Here is an 18,178-nt window from a genome sequence, read left to right on the forward strand (position 1 = left end):
TACTGACCCAGAACATTGAGCCGAGAAACTGAGATATTATAATTCATGTTGACTTTATTTGCATTTAGTACAGTGAAACACACTTCAGCAAGTCTTTTGTCAAAGTCCTGATATCCATGTACATACATTGCAATACAGTAATAATCACTATTTAAATTCACAAATATTTTTTTTTTGTACATTTGTACATTTACACATATTTACATAAATACTTTGGAAACATCAAAGTATTCAAGTCATGTCTAGTTGACATATAACATCTTTCATCACAAAAGCATGTTTCACCTGACAGAGAATGATCTATTGATCTAATCTAGATCAGCAATTAATTACAAAACAACATTAGTCAAATATTAATGTTACAAACCTAATAAAACACCAGGGGACTGACATTACAAGGAGACATAAAACAGAACTATCGACATATTTACACTGCCAGCTATGTTAAACATACACAGCCCACCAACCTTAGATACTGTGTGAGAACAGGGGACAACTAAGAAATCATTGAGCTTTGCATCAACAAACTGTAACCATATTGAGGGTTTTGTTTTCTTTCACAAGTGCATCAGGAGTGCATCTCTGAGACCAGTTTCTCTGTTCAGGTCATTATATTAGGAGAAGGCCAGGGGCACTTTCTTAATAATCTTACATCAGCACTTCTGATCTTTTATGAATGTGGACCAGTACTTCCACACAAGTGATGGTTACAAAGTTGCTACTATAATAAAGTACAAAGGGTCTGTTAAATGTACGACTCCAAGACAGATGGACATTGATAGCAATGTTTAAACTGATTTTTTTTCGCCACATATTGTCCAATTAAAACATTTTAATGCATCTGGTGCACAAAACAGATGCATCATGCTAAACTAAGAATCTTTCAATGACCTTTCTGGTCACGAGTCTTAGTTGGTGCTACCAGCAGCAGCACACACATATACCATTACAAGGGCTCAATCAGAGATGCCTTCAGAGAGGCTAAATGCAACAGCAATCAATTTGGTAAATTATTGCAGCACAGCAAAATATCTTGTCAGGGATCTTGTCATTCATGGTATCTTCACTGAGTGCTCCCCTCGCAGTATGTCAAAGTCCATCGACGGTCCCTGTCAACGAGAAACAATACAATTTTGAGAGCATTTACAAACTGGTAATTCCATTGTTATTAAGAATAATTGGTAAAAAGGTTGGCGTCTAAGAATCACTGTAAGGGGGATGTGGATGTATGCCTGTGATGAACTGTTACAAATTAACTTACAGTTTTACATAATCAAAGGAGCTTTTCACTCCTGTCAGGTAATAGTTGCTGGGGGCTGTCCAGCTGAAGTATTCCTCAAAGTAGTTGATCTCTGTTGTTTTTAGGCAGTTGGACGTGGTAAAACCAGAATCACTACAGCAGTAAAACTTCCACCTAAATTAGAAGAACAATGTGTTAATTTACATTTCAAATATGTTAATATAGAATACAACTGAATTGTTTTAATCAACCTGCACTTAAAGTTGCATTGGTCAGTTGGTTGATTTTTTTAGTAATAAAGGCAAAAACAAATGACTTACCTCCTGTCCTGGAAGAGGCTGCTGCGATCACTGTAGGCCCCTGCAATCACTTCATTGTCTCCACATTTGAAGTCCATTCCTCCCCAATATTCGTTCACAGGAGCTGACCACTTGCATGTTCTGGTTACTTTGAAAGCCTTGCACGAAAACGACCAAAGTCGATCTTTTACGTCATGATTGAAGAGACTATTGTGGAAACAAATCAGCATGTTAGAAAAGATTCTGTTGTATATTTAACAAAATAAGAATAAAGATATCCTTAAATCTGATTATATTTTTTTCTGTTTTCATAGAAGAGACAAAGACAATTACTTGTCGCAGGAAATATTTTCATGATATCAATGAAAATATAATAATTTAAAGGTATTGCTAGCCCTTGCTCAACAAACCCTAAACTACAGAAGGCCCATGGCTACTTTAACTCTTTACTCTTTAACCCAGGTCTTGTGTTATCCCATATTTCAGTGTTCAATCTTGAAAAAGCCTAGGCTACATATCATGTGCTCACATAATGTAAATTTTACATTTGCTCCAACCCTGATGGGAGTAAATGTTTAGGAGACATTATTATTAAGACGTAATGTGAAAACCTTAACAAAGATTACTTTATTATGTACTGCCCACCTTGTGATGCCAGAAACAGCTTGTCCAGAAGGACAAGTGCGACTAAATGCGTTGTTCAACTCACTGTCCCATTCGCCGTATTCATGGAGGTAATCCTCTGTGAGAAAAAAGGTTAGTTTACTTGGTGAGTTACAGGCAAAGATGTAAACCAGAAAAGGTCTTAAAGACTGGAAAATTTGCATTTAGCCAGCATGGTTAATACTCATGAAATAAAACAAATATTACTTTGTAAACTGCATATTCTCTATTGATTTAACTGCTTTATTTGTATACTTACTGCAGCTGTAAAGCTTGTTGATCTTCAAAATGTCATTTTCTGACATGTCATCCCTCTGGACTATTTGCGCTGAGGAGTCGATGGGAATGATGGTATCTCCTCCATTCTTTGAGAAGTCCTTTGGTGCATAATGCATTATAGAGGAGTAGTCATATGGAACATCGAGGTTGTTTGTGTCAAATTTGTTGAAGTTTCTAAGGTGTTCTTGCTGGATGTTTCCATAGTTGATCAGGATGTGAACATCCCTGTCACTTCTACTTTGCTCATGCCAGAAGCCAAGTGCGTGAATGAGCTCGTGCTGAATGATGCCATTGTCAATGCATCCCCAACCCAGAGATAATTCTTGAGAGCTTCCAGTTCGACCAACCCAGGACCAACATCCGCTTTTTTTCACAATCATGATGTAGTCGGTCTGGGCTTGACGAGCTACAAACCGGACGCAGGTGCTCATGTGAAAGGCATTTATTGCATTTTCAATCGTCATCTTTTCGGAGGTGGAAAAAGAATCACTTATGGCATATGGCACCTGAACAGTCTCACTTAACTTTGGCCATCTGCAGTTATCGCATTTTCTTGCATTCCTTGCGTTTGCGACAAAAACATCTCCTTCAGTAAAAAGGTCTGTTATACGTTGGTTAGCAGTAAGGATTTGTGAATTGATTGTCTGGGTATCTAAAAAGAGAAGAAAGAAGATTTTGTCAAATAAAATGCATCTGTAAATGAAATAAAATGTAACAATGTTAATCTTTGTCAGTATAAAGTATATTGCAGTCACAGGCAATGAAGTACAACAAAACTAATTACCTTTTGTTGTTCCTTTGCAGTAATTGAAACTCCAGCGATGATCTCTGTCAATAAAGAAATGTAGTTATGTGATGTAATTAGAAAGGTTAGGTTTTCTTTACTGATTTCATCAATAATAGCCCTATTCGACTGGCAGCAGTGATACACAATGTAAATATTATGAAGATCTCTGGTTTAGGTGCAGACTGTTTAATGTATACAAATTTGGTAAATTAACAACTGTTGGAAATAGAGGTTTGACCATGTGACTTTCTGGTGTCAGTATATTTACCCATTGATATTCTTTTGGTGTGTCTGGACCCCTGTTAGGAAGTGGCCTGCAGGGAGTTCCCAGTTGAAGTCTTCATTAAAGTAGTTGACCATTGGGGTTTCCCGACATTCAAATGTGATAAAGTGTGGAGCAGAGCAGCAGAGTAATTTCCAACTGAAACAAGATCAGATCAAGCAAACCATTATAGATTTTCAATTTTGCCTTAAAACCATTGAGCATTTAACAATTTAATAGTGAAATTTGACTATGATGTGACTATAAAGAGCAGGGACAATTCCTCCTAATAACAGCATCAGTCTTCCTTAAGATGCTGCCATGAAGGTGTTTGTGAATGGATTTCGGACCTAAACTTAAGAGTGTAAACTTGCCATTTTTCAGTCTCAATCAAAAGGCACTACCCTCATGCTGGTGTAGGATTTTTTTTATGGTTCCAAAGTTATGGGCACACATTTATCAGTTTAATATTTAACTATAAATATTTGAATTTAACAAGCTTTTAATTGATTGATGGATTAATTTACAAGTTCAAAACAAAAAGTATGTATAATTTGAATATAAACTCATCATCTCATTTGTAATAAAGTACAACTGTGCTTGTATATTATTTAAATTCAAATTCCTACATGAATTTGAATTAGTTTACCGAATAGTGTCAACATTTTAATACATAATGTCAACACGCTACCAACCTTCTGTCTCCATGTGCGCTGTTGTAATTGCTGTAGACGCCAGCTACCACCTGATTTGTCGGGCAATTGTAGCTGAGTTCTTTGTCATATAGGTCCTGGGAACCGGACCAGGAGCAGCCTGAGGTAGCGCCGAAATCTTTGCACTCAATCTTCCATTGGCGATCTTGGTCAATGGAACTGTAGGAGCTTTGACATTAATCAAAATGATTTAATGGAAGGACACAAGGTACCAGTGAAATATACAGTGTAAAGGTATGATAGTAAATAATGCATGGCTAAATGTGCAGGATGATTACTCTCCTGAATCATACAAAGTTGTATATATGGTTTAATTTGTATATGCAACTTACCTATTAATCTGAGACACAACCTGTTTATCTGGACAAGCATGACGCAAAATGCCTCTCAAACTGTTTTCATAGTTCTGCGCACTGTGTCCAGCTGCAAATAACATGTGGTTAAGTGGATTAATAATCAACATCATCAACATCAACATAGTACAGTCTATATAAAAATAAAATCCCTTCTCTAAGCACTTCATACACATCTCCTTTAGAGTCAATTACCAATAAGAGGTTGATGTTCTTACCAGTCAGAAGGACGAAAGCCACGATGAAGGTCCACATTTTGTATGATGTGTTAGTGTCTAACCAGTGAGGAGACTGCCTTCACTGACTGCAAGTGCTGCAATTTATACGCTTGAAACTATGACACTATGTCATTTGTGGGTGTGTTGACACGTGAGAGAACGTGTATTCGCTTCTTCATACCAAACATCAGAGCTATGTGTGTCACTTCCTTGTAAACAAAATAGAAGATAAATTCCTCTCTCTTCCTCTCATGCCATAGATACTTAAGTTATATACTGACCTACATAATAATGCCAACATCTTCCTCATAACTGTCAGATAATTTACCGGAATCACTGTTATATAATTAAGGGAGAAAAAAAAATCCCAGCACCAGATCACGTGAACTGTGGGGAAACATGTCAGCATAATTTATTTGTAAAATAATGCTACGAAGGTACTCATTTTGCTATGTCTACACTGAGGACAGATAAAGTTACAGGGAAAGAGGCCCATCTTAGGTAAATACTGCATTATGTACCTTTACCATCAGTACATTAACATGGTAAGATATAAAATTAAATAAATCAAATAAAAAACACAATCGTAGATCGTATACTCGTACCAGGTTGCTCAGTACCAATGAGAATTGTTTAACAGCTGCTGCAGTGCATCCGATTGTCCTGACATGCACCTGCATCATGAACTTCGCTACTCCTTATGCTACTCCTGATTGAGGATTTGATGTGATACTGTGTGTATTCAGCTTTATCCAAATTCAACATAACACAGAGGTGGACTAAAGCACTTGGGAGGTTGCTGGTGATGAAGTCATGAATGTACAGCTGGATGATGTCTCGATACCTAAACACTCTCGTCCGGTATAAAAGCCCTGCAACAGATACTATGTTTTTGAAGCATATCGATAAAAAATGCCAATGTGATCTCAGAGAAATATGTGAATTGACCACAACCTTTTAAAGTACATTAGGTGATGGTGGCCACCACAGAAACAATTTAATATCAGGTTTAGGCAACAAAAGTGTTGTGGCCTGGCTCTGAGGCCACAACAACAGAGGAAGCAAACACGCAGGACTGGTTCGGAATGTGTTAACCTGAACTACACAACAAAACCAAGCTGGCCTAGCACCCGGTGGTGCCAGGGGAATGATGTCCATCGACCATGAGGATGGGGCGGGTCTTATAGTCAGGGAGACAGTGGCCAGCTGTCTCCAATCGCCTGATCAGCACCTCCTCCTCAGCTCCAACCCACCATGGACCACTGCAACACACACAGGCACAGCACAACACCTTAGCCCTGGACGAGGCCCTGGGGCCGCCACAAAAGTAATGTTAGGTTTATGCAACAAAACTACTTTGTTAGGTTTAGGCAACAAAACTACTTGGTTAGTTTTAGGAAAGAAAAGATTATGTTCTGTTTTGTGTTCTGACTCCGCCCTCTAAGACTATCGCTTTTGGGTTTATCCCATGCTTGCAGGCCTAGCACTGAAAGACTTTAATCTATGCCCACCTTTGTGCGGGCCTCACCTTTGGGGGGGGGCCAGACAGTCTGCTCCCATTTTTCTACAGCATCTGATGAGAATGGTTCTACTCGCTGAGAACAGTAAGAAAAACGATATCTTCTGGCAGAGGTGTCCGTCTTTGTCCGGCCTGTCAGATGGGCCACATCATGCCTGAGGATCTCAAAGGCAGGAAAACACAGAGGTAGGAAGTAAAACGAGATATGACACGAGGAGGGAACCTACAAAATAAAACAGGAAACAAAATACAATCAAAACAAAAGACCAAGACACTTAACTTACAGTTTTGATTCCATTCATTTGTTTGTGTTCTTATTGCAATTGTCAGAGGCTCAATCGCCAATGGATATAAGAATTGAGACAAAGTCAGCCTCGGGTGCACCACCTGGTGATCATAAATGGTCCAGAAACTAGATCGTTATTCAGAACTTCAGCTTTAAAACTAGTATGTAATAATCTAATGCAATTACAAAATTATTTTCCAACAACAAAAAGATAAATTATATCAGAACTAGATCAGAACTATCTGGCATAACACAACTACAGGGAAGTGAGAACATCAACCATTTGAGCTGTATATTCAGGGGACAGACAAACACAGTTGCATGAATGCAGACACACCTCTAAGTCACTCGTGTCCCAAATGCTTATTATCAGATCAAGTTATGAACACACCGGTGTTTCACTTTGGCATCTTAATTAGCATTTAGGTCATCCCTAACTGTGCAAGAGGACACATCAAGTTGTGCATCTTGATTTGTTGTTGCAAGTCCCAACACTGAAAGATAGAGGTCAGCGCTGAGGCAGCAAACACACACAGACCCAAATGGCAACATATAAGGGATCCTTCAAAATGTTAAACTAATGGGATATCAGCAGGAAAACATACACAGGTCTTCCATCACATTTATATTATTCAACACTGTTTACACAATGTGTGTATTTTCAGTGTGGGAGGTTTGGTTCACCCAAGTGTTGAATTTATTCATGAATATGTTTTCATGATGTTTGTGTTGTCAGATATTTTGTTGAAGTTGGCATTAAAGTTTAGCTAGGCTATTAGTTGTTGTACTCTTGGAAAGACTCACCATCATTGTTTTGCAAAAATATGAATATCAATGTGCCCACTTTTACAGTTAAAGGGACTGTTTGTAACTTCTTACACCAATGAATCATTGCGGGTCGGTGTCCCATGCGCGCTCGTGTGTGGCTACGCTGTTCAGACAAGACTCCAAAACAAACTACACGGAAGCAGCAAAATCGCAAAGTTATATCTAGTGAAGCCCGTCTTGCAAACAGTGTTGGCTGCGGTCGGAGGACGCGAGGGAGACCGTAGCTTTGGTCTCCAGGGCCGGAGTCTCTGCTGTACTCTGCTCCTCTGCCTGCCTGCCTTCACTCACACACCGCGCTAGTTCTTGCTCGCTCTCTCGCTCCACCTCACGTGCATATGCGACACTAAACACTTCAGAAGACCTCGTAGCACTGAGAATATCTACTGAATGTACAGTGGATGTTTGTGCAGAAATAAATGCTGCAGCTCCTCCAGACCAATAGAGGTTTCCCGTGTCTTGTGAAGTGATGGGGCTCCGCATCGAGAAACGTTATCGTCTCCAACCAAAACTCTGGCGTCTCCCCTGTTCCCTCTGACGGCGGTCGGGAGTCTAAGGCAGGAAAAGTCACCACCAGGATCAGCAGTGATTCACATAGAGACCTTCATCTTCATCTGGTCAGCTAACATTACTGTCAAGCAGGTGTAATATAGACAGATATTGGGGTTTTAACTGACGTGTGTCGCCTCACTGTTTTGAGCGATGCTTGTTCATGTCTATGTAGAGCGAGCACAAGCGAAAGCAGCAGGACGCTGACTTTCATTGACTTAACGGCCACAGGTGTTGCTGTTAACAAGCAATTTCTGATTCTTACAAACAGTCCCTTTAATATATGAATATAGGAGTGGGAGGACTGTTTATTGACCCAGAAGATTAAGCCGAGAAACTCAGATATTATAATTAATGTTGACTTTATTTGCAATTTAGTACAGTAAAACACAGTTCAGCAAGTCTTTTGTGCAAGTCCTGATATCCATGTACATACATTGCAATACAGTAATAATCACTATTTACATTCACAAATTGTTTTTTTTGTTCATTTGTACATTTACACATATTTACATAAATACTTTGGAGACATCAAAGTAATCAAGTCATGTCTAGTTGACATATAACATCTTTCATCACAAAAGCATATTTCACCTGACAGAGAATGACCTAGTGATCTAGATCAGCAATTAATTACAAAACAACATTAGTCAAATATTAATGTTACAACCTAATAAAACACCAGGGGACTGACATTGCATTAGACATAAAACAGAACTACCGACATATTTACACAGCCCACCAACCTTAGATACTTTGTGAGAACAGGGGACAACTAAGAAATCATTGAGCTTTGCATCAACAAACTGTAACCATATTGAGGGTTTTGTTTTCTTTCACAAGTGCATCAGGAGTGCATCTCTGAGACAAGTTTCTCTGTTCAGGTCATTATATTAGGAGAAGGCCAGGGGCACTTTCTTAATAATCTTACCTTAGCACTTCTGATCTTTATGATTGGAGACCAGTACTTCCCCACAAGTGATGGTTACAAAGTTGCTACTATAATAAAGTACAAAGGGTCTGTTAAATGTACGACTCCAAGACAGATGGACATTGATAGCAATCTTTAAACTGATTTTTTCCCCCACATATTGTCCAATTAAAACATTATAATGCATCTGGTACACAAAACAGATGCATCATGCTAAACTAAGAATCTTTCAATGACCTTTCTGGTCACGGATCTTAGCTGGTGCTGCCTGCTGCAGCACACAAATATACCATTAGAAGGGCTCAATCAGAGATGCCTTCAGACAGGCCAGATGCAACAGCAATCGATTTGGTGAATTATTGTGGCGCAGCAAAAAATCTTGTCAGGGATCTTCTCATTCATGGTATCTTCACTGAGTGTTCCCCTGGCAGTATGTCAAAGTCCATCGACGGTCCCTGTCAACGAGAAACAATAACATTATGAGAGCATTTACAAACTGGTAATTCCATTGTTATTAAGACTAATTGGTAAAAAGGTTGGCGTCTAAGAATCACTGTAAGTGGGATGTGGATGTATGCCTGTGATAAACTGTTACAAAATAACTTACAATGTTACAAAATCAATGGAGCTTTTCACTCCTGTCAGGTAATAGTTGCTGGGGGCTGTCCAGCTGAAGTATTCCTCAAAGTAGTTGATCTCTGTTGTTTTTAGGCAGTTGGACGTGGTAAAACCAGAATCACTACAGCAGTAAAACTTCCACCTAAATTAGAAGAACAATGTGTTAATTTACATTGGCTTTCAAATATGTTAATATAAAATAAAACTGAATTGTTTTAATCAACCTGCACTTAAAGTTGCATTAGTCAGTTGGTTGATTTTTTTTAGTAATAAAGGAAAGAACAAATGACTTACTTCCTATCCTGGAAGAAGCTGCTGCGTTTACTGTTGGCCCCTGCAATCACTTCATTGTTTCCACATTTGAAGTCCATTCCTCCCCAATAATCGTTCACCTCAGCTGACAACTTGCATGTTCTGGTTAGTCTGAAAGCGTTGCACGAAAACGACCAAAGTCGATCTTTTACGCCACTATTGAAGAGACTATTGTGGAAACAAATCAGCATGTTAGAAAACATTCTGTTGTATATTTAACAAAATAAGAATAAAGATATCCTTAAATATGTTTATGTTGTTCTGTTTTCATAGAAGAGACAAAGACAATTACTTGTCGCAGGAAATATTTTCATGATATCACTGAAAATATAATAATTTACAGGTATTGCTAGCCCTTGCTCAACAAACCCTAAACCACAGAAGGCCCATGGCTACTTTAACTCTTTACTCTTTAACCCAGGTCTTGTGTTATCCCATATTTCAGTGTTCAATCTTGAAAAAGCCTAGGCTACATATCATGTGCTCACATAACGTAAATTTGATATTTGCTTCAACCCTGATGGGAGTAAATGTTTAGGAGACATTGTTATTAAGACATAATGTGAAAACCTTAACAAAGATATCTTAATTATATACTGCCCACCTTTTGATGCCAGTAACAGCTTGTCCAAAAGGACACGTGCGACTTAATGTGTTGTTCAACTCATTGTCCCAATCACCATATTTATGTTGGTACTCGTCTGTAAGAAAAAAGGTTAGTTTACTTTGTGAGTTACAGGCAAAAGTGTAAACCAGAAAAGGTCTTAAAGACTGGAAAAGTTGCATTTAGCCAGCATGGTTAAGACAAATGAAATAAAACAAAAAATAATCTTCTTAACTGTATATTCCCTATTGCTGTTACTGCTTTATTTGTATACTTACAGCATCTGTAAAGCTTGTTGATCTTCAGAATGTCATTCTCTGTCATGCCTTCCCTCTGGCCTATTTGTGCTGAGGGGTCCGTGGAAATGATGGTATCTCCTCCATTCTTTGAGAAGTCCTTTGATGTATAATGCATTACAGAGGAGTAGTCATATGGAACATCGAGGTTGTTTGTGTCCAATTTATCGAAGTTTCTAATGTGTTCTTGCTGGATGTTGTCAAACTTGATCTTGACGTAAACATCCCTGTCACTTCTACTTTGCTCATGCCAGAAGCCAAGTGCGTGAATGAGCTCGTGCTGAATGATGCCACTGTGAATGCATCCCCAACCCAGAGATAATTCTTGAGAACTTCCAGCTCGACCAACCTGGGAAAAGCATCCATTTTTTTTCACAATCATGATGTAGTCGGTCTGGTCTTGACGAGCTACAAACCGGACGCAGGTGCTCATGTGGAAGGTATTTATTGCATTTTCAATCGTTATCTTTTCGGAGGTGGAAAAGGAATCACTTATGGCATATGGCACCTGAACAGTCTCACTTAACCTTGGCCATCTGCAGTCATCGCATTTTCTTGCATTCCTTCCGTTTGCGACAAAAACATCTCCTTCAGTAAAAAAGTCTCTTATACGTTGGTTAGCAGTAAGGATTTGTGAATTTACTGTCTGGGTATCTAAAAAGAGAAGAAAGAAGATTTTGTCAAATAAAATGTATCTGTAAATTAAATAAAATGTAACAATGCTAATCTTTGTCATATATATATAAAGTATATAGTTTATGGCAGTCACAGACAATGAAGTACAACAAAACTAATTACCTTTTGTTGTTCCTTTGCAGTAATTGAAACTCCAGCGATGATCTCTGTCAATAAAGAAATATAGTTAGGTGATGTAATTAGAAAGGTGAGGTTTTCTTTACTGATTTCATCAATAATAGCCATAGTCAACTGGCAGCAGTGGTACACAATGTAAATATTATGGAGATCCTTGGTTTAGGTGCAGACTGTTTAATGTATACAAATTTGGTAAATGTACAACTGTTGGAAATAGAGGTTTGACCATGTGACTTTCTGGTGTCAGTATATTTACCCATTGATATTCTTTTGGTGGGTCTGGACCCCTGTTAGGAAGTGGCCTGCAGGGAGTTCCCAGTTGAAGTCTTCTTTAAAATAGTTGACCATTGGGGTTTCCCGACATTCAAATGTGATAAAGTGTGGAGCAGAGCAGCAGAGTAATTTCCAACTGAAACAAGATCAGATCAAGCAAACCATTATAGATTTTCAATTTTGCCTTAAAACCATTAAGAATTTAATATTTTAATAGTGAAACTTGACTATGATGTGACTATAAAGAGCAGGGACAATTCCTCCTAATAACAGCATCAGTCTTCCTTAAGATGCTGTCATGAAGGTGTGTGTGAATGGATTTCGGACCTCCACTTAAGAGTGGAAACTTGCCATTTTTCAGTCTCAATCAAAAGGCAATGCCCTCAAGCTGGTGTAAGATTTTTTTTATGGATCCAAAGTTATGGGCACACATCTATCAGTTCAATATTTAACCATGAATATTTGAATTTAACAAGCTTTTAATTGATTGATGGATTAATTTACAAGTTGAAAAAAAAAGTACGTATAATTTGAATATAAACTCATCATCTCATTTGTAATAAAGTATAACTGTGCTTGTATATTATTAAATTCAAATTCCTACATGCATTTGAATTAGTTTACCAAATAGTGTCAACATTTTAATACATAACTTCAACAAGCTACCAACCTTCTGTCTCCATGTGCGCTGTTGTAATTGCTGTAGACGCCAGCTACCACCTGATTTGTCGGGCAATTGTAGCTGAGTTCTTTGTCATATAGGTTCTGGGGACCGGACCAGGAGCAGCCTGAGGTAGCGTTGAAAGCCTTGCACTCAATCTTCCATTGGCGATCTTGGTCAATGGAACTGTAGGAGCTTTGACATGAATCAAAATGATTTAATGGAAGGATCAGAGGTACCAGTGAAATATACAGTGTAAAGGTATGATAGTAAATAATGCATTGCTAAATGTGCAGGATGATTACTCTCCTAAATCATACAAAATTGTATATATAGTTTTATTTTAATGTGCAACTTACCTATTAATCTGAGACACAACCTGTTTATCTGGACAAGCATGATGCAAAATGCCTCTCAAACTGTTGTCATACTGCTGCGCTCTGTGTCCAGCTGCAAATAACATGTGGTTAAATGGATTAATAATCAACATCATCAAAATCAACATAGTACAGTCTATATTAAAATAAAATCCCTTCTCTATGCACTTCATACACACCTCCTTTAGAGTCAATTACAAATAAGAGGTTGATGTTCTTACCAGTCAGAAGGACGAAAACCACGATGAAGGTCCACATTGTGTATGATGTGTTAGTGTCTAACCTGTGAGGAGACTGCCTTCACTGACTGCAAGTGCTGCAATTTATACGCTTGAAACTATGACACGTCATTTGTGGGTGTGTTGGCACATGTTTGCATGAGAACGTGTATTTGCTTCTTCATACCAAACATCAGAGCTATGTGTGTCACTTCCTTGTAAACAAAATAGAAGAGAAATTCCTCTCTCTACCTCTCATGCCACAATTATTTAATATATCTACTGACCAAATAATAATGCCAACATCTTCCTCATACCTGTCAGATCATTTACTAGAATCACTGTTATATAATTAAGGAAAAAAAAATTCCCAGCACCAGATCACGTCAACTGTGGGGAAACATGTCAGCATAATTTATTTGTAAAATAATGCTACGAAGGTACTCATTTTGCTATGTCTACACTGAGGAAAGATGAAGTCACAGGGAAAGAGGCCCAGCTTAGGTAAAAACTGCATTATGTACCTTTACCATCCGTACATTAACATGGTAAGATATAGAATAAAATAAATAAAATAAAAAACACTACATTAAAGACTTGATGATCGTATACTCATACCAGGTTGCTCAGTACCAATGAGAATTGTTTAACAGCTGCTGCAGTGCATCCAATTGTCCTGACATGCACCTGCAACATGAACTTGGCTACTCTTTATGCTACTCCTGATTGAGGATTTGATGTGATACTGTGTATTCAGCTTTATCCAAAATCCAACATAACACAGAGCTGGACTAAAGCACTTGGGAGGTTGCTGGTGATGAGGTCATGAATGTACAGCTGGATGCAATAATGTCTGAAAACCTAAACACTTTCGTCCAGTATGAAAGGCCTGCAACAAATACTATGTTTTTGAAGCATATCGATAAAAAATGCCAATGTGATCTCAGAGAAATATGTGAAATGACCACAACCTTTTAAAGCACATTACCTGATGGTGGCCACCACAGAAATAATTTAACATCAGGTTTAGGCAACAGAAGTAATGTTAGGTGCAACAAAACTACTTGGTTAGTTTTAGGAAAGAAAAGAATATGTTCTGTTTTGTATAGACTCCCCCTTCAAGACTATCGGTGTTTGGTTTATCCCATGCTTGCATGCCTAGCACTGAAATAACTTTAATCTATGCCTACCTTTGTGTGGGCCTCACCTTGGGGGTGACCGGACAGTCTGCTCCCATTGTTCTACAGCATCTGATGAGAATGGTTCTACTCGCTGAGAACAGTAAGAAAACCGATATCTTCTGGCAGAGGTGTCCGTCTTTGTCTGGCCTGTCAGATGGGCTACATCATGCCTGACAACCCATAAACGCCCGCTGTGAGTCATGCCGCATTTAGTTATTAGACTCACTATTAGACTTAGTTATCGTCCACCGTTGGAGCAAACTGCCAGAAGATCTTGTATTTGCACCAAATGTAACTAGTTTTAAAAACAGGCAAAATACTTTTTACGTTCAAGACAGCATTTCAATTGAAATTGCTCTCTTTGTTAGATATGCACTAAAAGTTGCTATTTTTTTGCCTTTCATCCACATCTAGGCATTGCCTTTGCCTAATTTGTTTCAACAATGACAAAGCCACTTGTTATTTTACAGTGCTCTGTTATCTTCTAATTACTCTTGCGGCTTGAAACCTTAAATATGACAGTTTAAAAAAGGATTTGAACCGAATAAAATCAATTAAAAAGTGGACATTTTAATAGTATATCACATGTTTGTTAACAATCCAGTCTGCTGGAACAGCTACTGCAGCACAGTGATTCACAAGTATCCAACCCTCCATGTTATATATTTGCACCTAATTTCGATACGTTTGTAGAAAAGTTTTCACTGTGACACTGAAGAGTCTATTTCTGTTGATCGATGACAAAAGCTTAAATAATCCACTGTGATTCAAAGTATAGTAGACTTTTCTAAATTGCTACCTTGGTGCTCAATGCCGTGCTGAATTACATTCAGCAGTTTTATTATCAATATTCCACCTGCATGTGTGTCAGATTGATCGTGTACAGTTTCAAACACTGCTCACCATAATTCAAAGTCGTAAATGACAGTCAGTCGTGTGAAAAAGCATGCAAAACTAAAGAGCCAGAATTATGATATGCATGAATGAAAGTCATAGTTTTAAGATAACAAGGATGTCATTGCCTGTGTTATTGAATATGATTCATGGTTAGTGGCATTTCATTCAGTGAGGAATCTGTTGTGTTAAGTAAGTAAGTCACTTTATAGTTTTTATTGAAGATATCTTTCTGAAGTCTGGATTTGTATAATAATTAGGTCACAGTAATAATCAGCATGCCTATTATGGATAAACAAGAGGAACATAGCCAAGGGAAACTCAGCCGACATGAGTTGTTAAATAACAGCAGACCAATGTCTGTTAAACTAGGGCCCTACCATTGTTATATAAGACTAGTGTGCTAAAATGTATGATTGCACTAATCAGGATGAGCTAATGACTATTTACGGCGATCAAAACTCATCTCTGCATCCATTCGTCCAGGTCAGAGGCCTGTAGCTGTGCTCACAGAATTACTGCTACCATCTATAACGCTTGTTCTGTTTTCCTTTATTTTCTTCACAAACGTTGGTTTTGCATCAGGATTTGCTGGGGAGTACATTATTATGTAAATTACATTGCACTGCTCTGCTGAAGACAACAGTGAAAACCTATAGTGATTTCAACAGATAATAGGCTGTAACTCTCTGTATCACACCTTTTATTCACACTGTTCTCGCAAATCCTGATATTTCACCTGAATTTGGGTAGGTTACAAGATTGTCCTCCCAACTGTCATTGGAATATTTCTGTCTTTAGTAAGGGCTTGATAAAGAGGTTAACTAGTGATACCTTTGCTCTGGGAAGAGTGAGAATTTGATTGTCGTGTAGTTGTTGTGTTGTCAACAAGTGCTTCTAATGATAGATCAATCAAACAGAAGGAGTGACACATATTTTGCCGGGTAAGGCTCAGCTCAGGAATGAGTTTGACCCCGTTCACATGGTTATGCCTTTGCGTGTGTCTGTGCATGCACAAAAAAAGGAAAATGGCACGTGCAAACACATGCAAACACCTGCTGGCCTACATTCATGCAGGACCATGCATGTCTATGTGCCGTGTGTGCAGGCTCTCCAGGCTGCTGTGGCTCACACACTTTCCTATTGCGCATGTTTCTTTGTGAGAGCAGAGGAAGAATTGGTGAGAAGGAGGATTTGGGGCTATTGGAATACCTAATACAATGAAAAGCCACTTTGCCTTTTGTTTGCCTTGCATGACAGGGGACAAAGCTAGCCATAAGTGGGGCTTAACATTCCATTTGGCTGAAGGGGAGGAAGGCAGCTGGCACGGCGGAAAGGCCATACTGAGGATCTGTGGACGCACCAAAAGGGGTATATTGGGTTTCTGAGGCCACTAGGAATGCATGGGAACTAGTCTGGGGAGAAGAGTAGGGGTGCATTGTGGTGGGGGCAGGTTGCTGAGCTGTTGAGGAAAGGAAAGAGGATAGCCAGTTTTTCTTATCCCCTTTGGTGCTTCAGGGTACAGCAAATAATGTCAAAGATAAGTGACCTTTAAAGTTACTACACAGAACTTTGAACTGCTGGAGGTCCAGACGGTGTTGCTGGGCCAGCTGGACAGAAGGGAGGCACAGGAGAACCACAACCGGGACTGAATATACACTCTCTTACACCTGTAGATAGCAGTTATCATGGCTACTAGCATTGTTTTTAGCTTAGTTTTTTAGCTTAGTTATTAGCTTATTACGTATACAATTGTAAACGAAAACGCTTTTAAACAACTTACCAAACATAATTATTTCATAATATATGATCGTTAACATGCCTACCATCAAATGAATCATCTTACGACATTGCCTTTATGATGCTTCAATGTGGATGCCAGCGGATTGAATTCAGACCGTGCACACGTCTGCCATGTTTTCTACAGAACTAGGTGGAACTAAACAGGAAGTGACTACACAAGAAGTGAAATTATGGCATGACAAGAACTGACAAAAAATGTGAATTTACACATTAATATCTTTACCTGTAAAGTAATTATTCAAATCTTCTTTTTACCTTTAATTGTTTAAAGAAGAAATGGGAGAAAATTAAATAAATGCCTTGAAAGGCAACACACTACCCCTTTTCAACTCTGTCTCAGAGAAGTGACATTTATATATAACTAATGTGCAACAGCAAATACGTTTGAGAAAATGTTATGTTTCCCAGATTACAATATTAATCAACACAATAAGAAAATAAAAAAAATAAATAAATAAATAAAAAAACTCTTGCCATATCCCATTCACTTTGACTGATCCACTTGGAACCAGAGCTTCTTTAAATATTTGTTTGTTGTGTCATGTGGTTTGATGTTGGGCAAAGACATGTTGTGTATGTGTGTGGGTGTGTGGGTGTGTGTGAGACAAGATAAGGTAAATACAAAACCAGCTCAGCCAGCTGTTGCTCCCATCACAGTAACAGAACCAGATTAATGAACCTTAACCCTTTGTGTTGAAGATTAAAAAGGCAAATCATGTAGTTGAGGTTATTCTTTTTTCACAAGTATTATTAATTTCAGTTCTTCTTCTCTTACATGTTGGAGTTTGAATGTCGCTTCATGGTGTCCAAGAGGGAGCTTGTGTCATTATATACCAGCGAACAGTGGACTCCTATTGTTCCATCCAGTACAAGCGTGGACCTTTTATTTTTTCTGTAATGTGCATCAACCAACCTTTTTAAAAATCAAAAAGAATGAGCATATAAGTATTTTAAGAAATTGATTGACATCCAGGGCTTTTGAAAACTGGTCAGGTGAGAACAATTTTAAAGGTTAAGTCAAAGTCTGATGTCAAATCAGTTTTACCAATTAATCACAACCGAAAAGAAAGGATATTGCTGCTGATCATTTTATCTCTAATTTTATCCTGGTTGTTTATTTTATTTTTCTCCCTACCTTCTGACTCACTCACAGCATGTGTGTGAGTGAGTCGTTAAAATCCCTGCTTCAGCCAGCAGGATTAGT

General features: G+C 38.4%; 1 protein-coding gene across 2 annotated transcripts; it reads right to left on the reverse strand.

Annotated features, from left to right (window-relative positions):
- Positions 1 to 66: 66 nt before the first annotated feature.
- Positions 67 to 13,165, reverse strand: LOC119494240. 2 transcript variants are annotated; one of them, XM_037779978.1, is made up of 10 exons: positions 13,100 to 13,165; positions 4,576 to 4,666; positions 4,226 to 4,411; positions 3,537 to 3,689; positions 3,266 to 3,309; positions 2,462 to 3,133; positions 2,185 to 2,281; positions 1,561 to 1,746; positions 1,262 to 1,414; positions 67 to 1,109 (listed from the first exon to the last, which is right to left on the reverse strand). In XM_037779978.1, the coding sequence occupies exons 1-10, from the start codon at positions 13,134 to 13,136 to the stop codon at positions 1,064 to 1,066; spliced, it is 1,665 nt and encodes a 554-aa protein (XP_037635906.1). In that variant the 5' UTR covers positions 13,137 to 13,165; the 3' UTR covers positions 67 to 1,063. The 2 variants fall into 2 exon arrangements, with proteins under 2 accessions (XP_037635906.1, XP_037635913.1); XM_037779985.1 differs by lacking the exons at positions 67 to 1,109; positions 1,262 to 1,414; positions 1,561 to 1,746; ... (4 more) ...; positions 4,226 to 4,411; positions 4,576 to 4,666 and adding exons at positions 8,343 to 9,379; positions 9,532 to 9,684; positions 9,837 to 10,022; ... (4 more) ...; positions 12,511 to 12,696; positions 12,861 to 12,951 and having other exon boundaries at positions 13,100 to 13,162.
- Positions 13,166 to 18,178: the final 5,013 nt, after the last annotated feature.

The sequence above is a fragment of the Sebastes umbrosus genome, chromosome 1 (genome assembly GCF_015220745.1).
Source record: "Sebastes umbrosus isolate fSebUmb1 chromosome 1, fSebUmb1.pri, whole genome shotgun sequence".
Taxonomy (NCBI): Eukaryota; Metazoa; Chordata; class Actinopteri; order Perciformes; family Sebastidae; genus Sebastes; species Sebastes umbrosus.

Excerpts from the sequence above, each read along its gene's own strand:
- LOC119494240 (XM_037779978.1), bottom strand. The coding sequence starts at position 13,136 with ATGTGGACCTTCATCGTGGTTTTCGTCCTTCTGACTG. Across the intron at positions 4,667-13,099 it reads GGTTTTCGTCCTTCTGACTG|CTGGACACAGTGCGCAGAAC; the intron begins GTAAGAACATCA and ends TGTTATTTGCAG. Across the intron at positions 3,690-4,225 it reads AGCGCACATGGAGACAGAAG|TTGGAAATTACTCTGCTGCT; the intron begins GTTGGTAGCGTG and ends ATCTTGTTTCAG.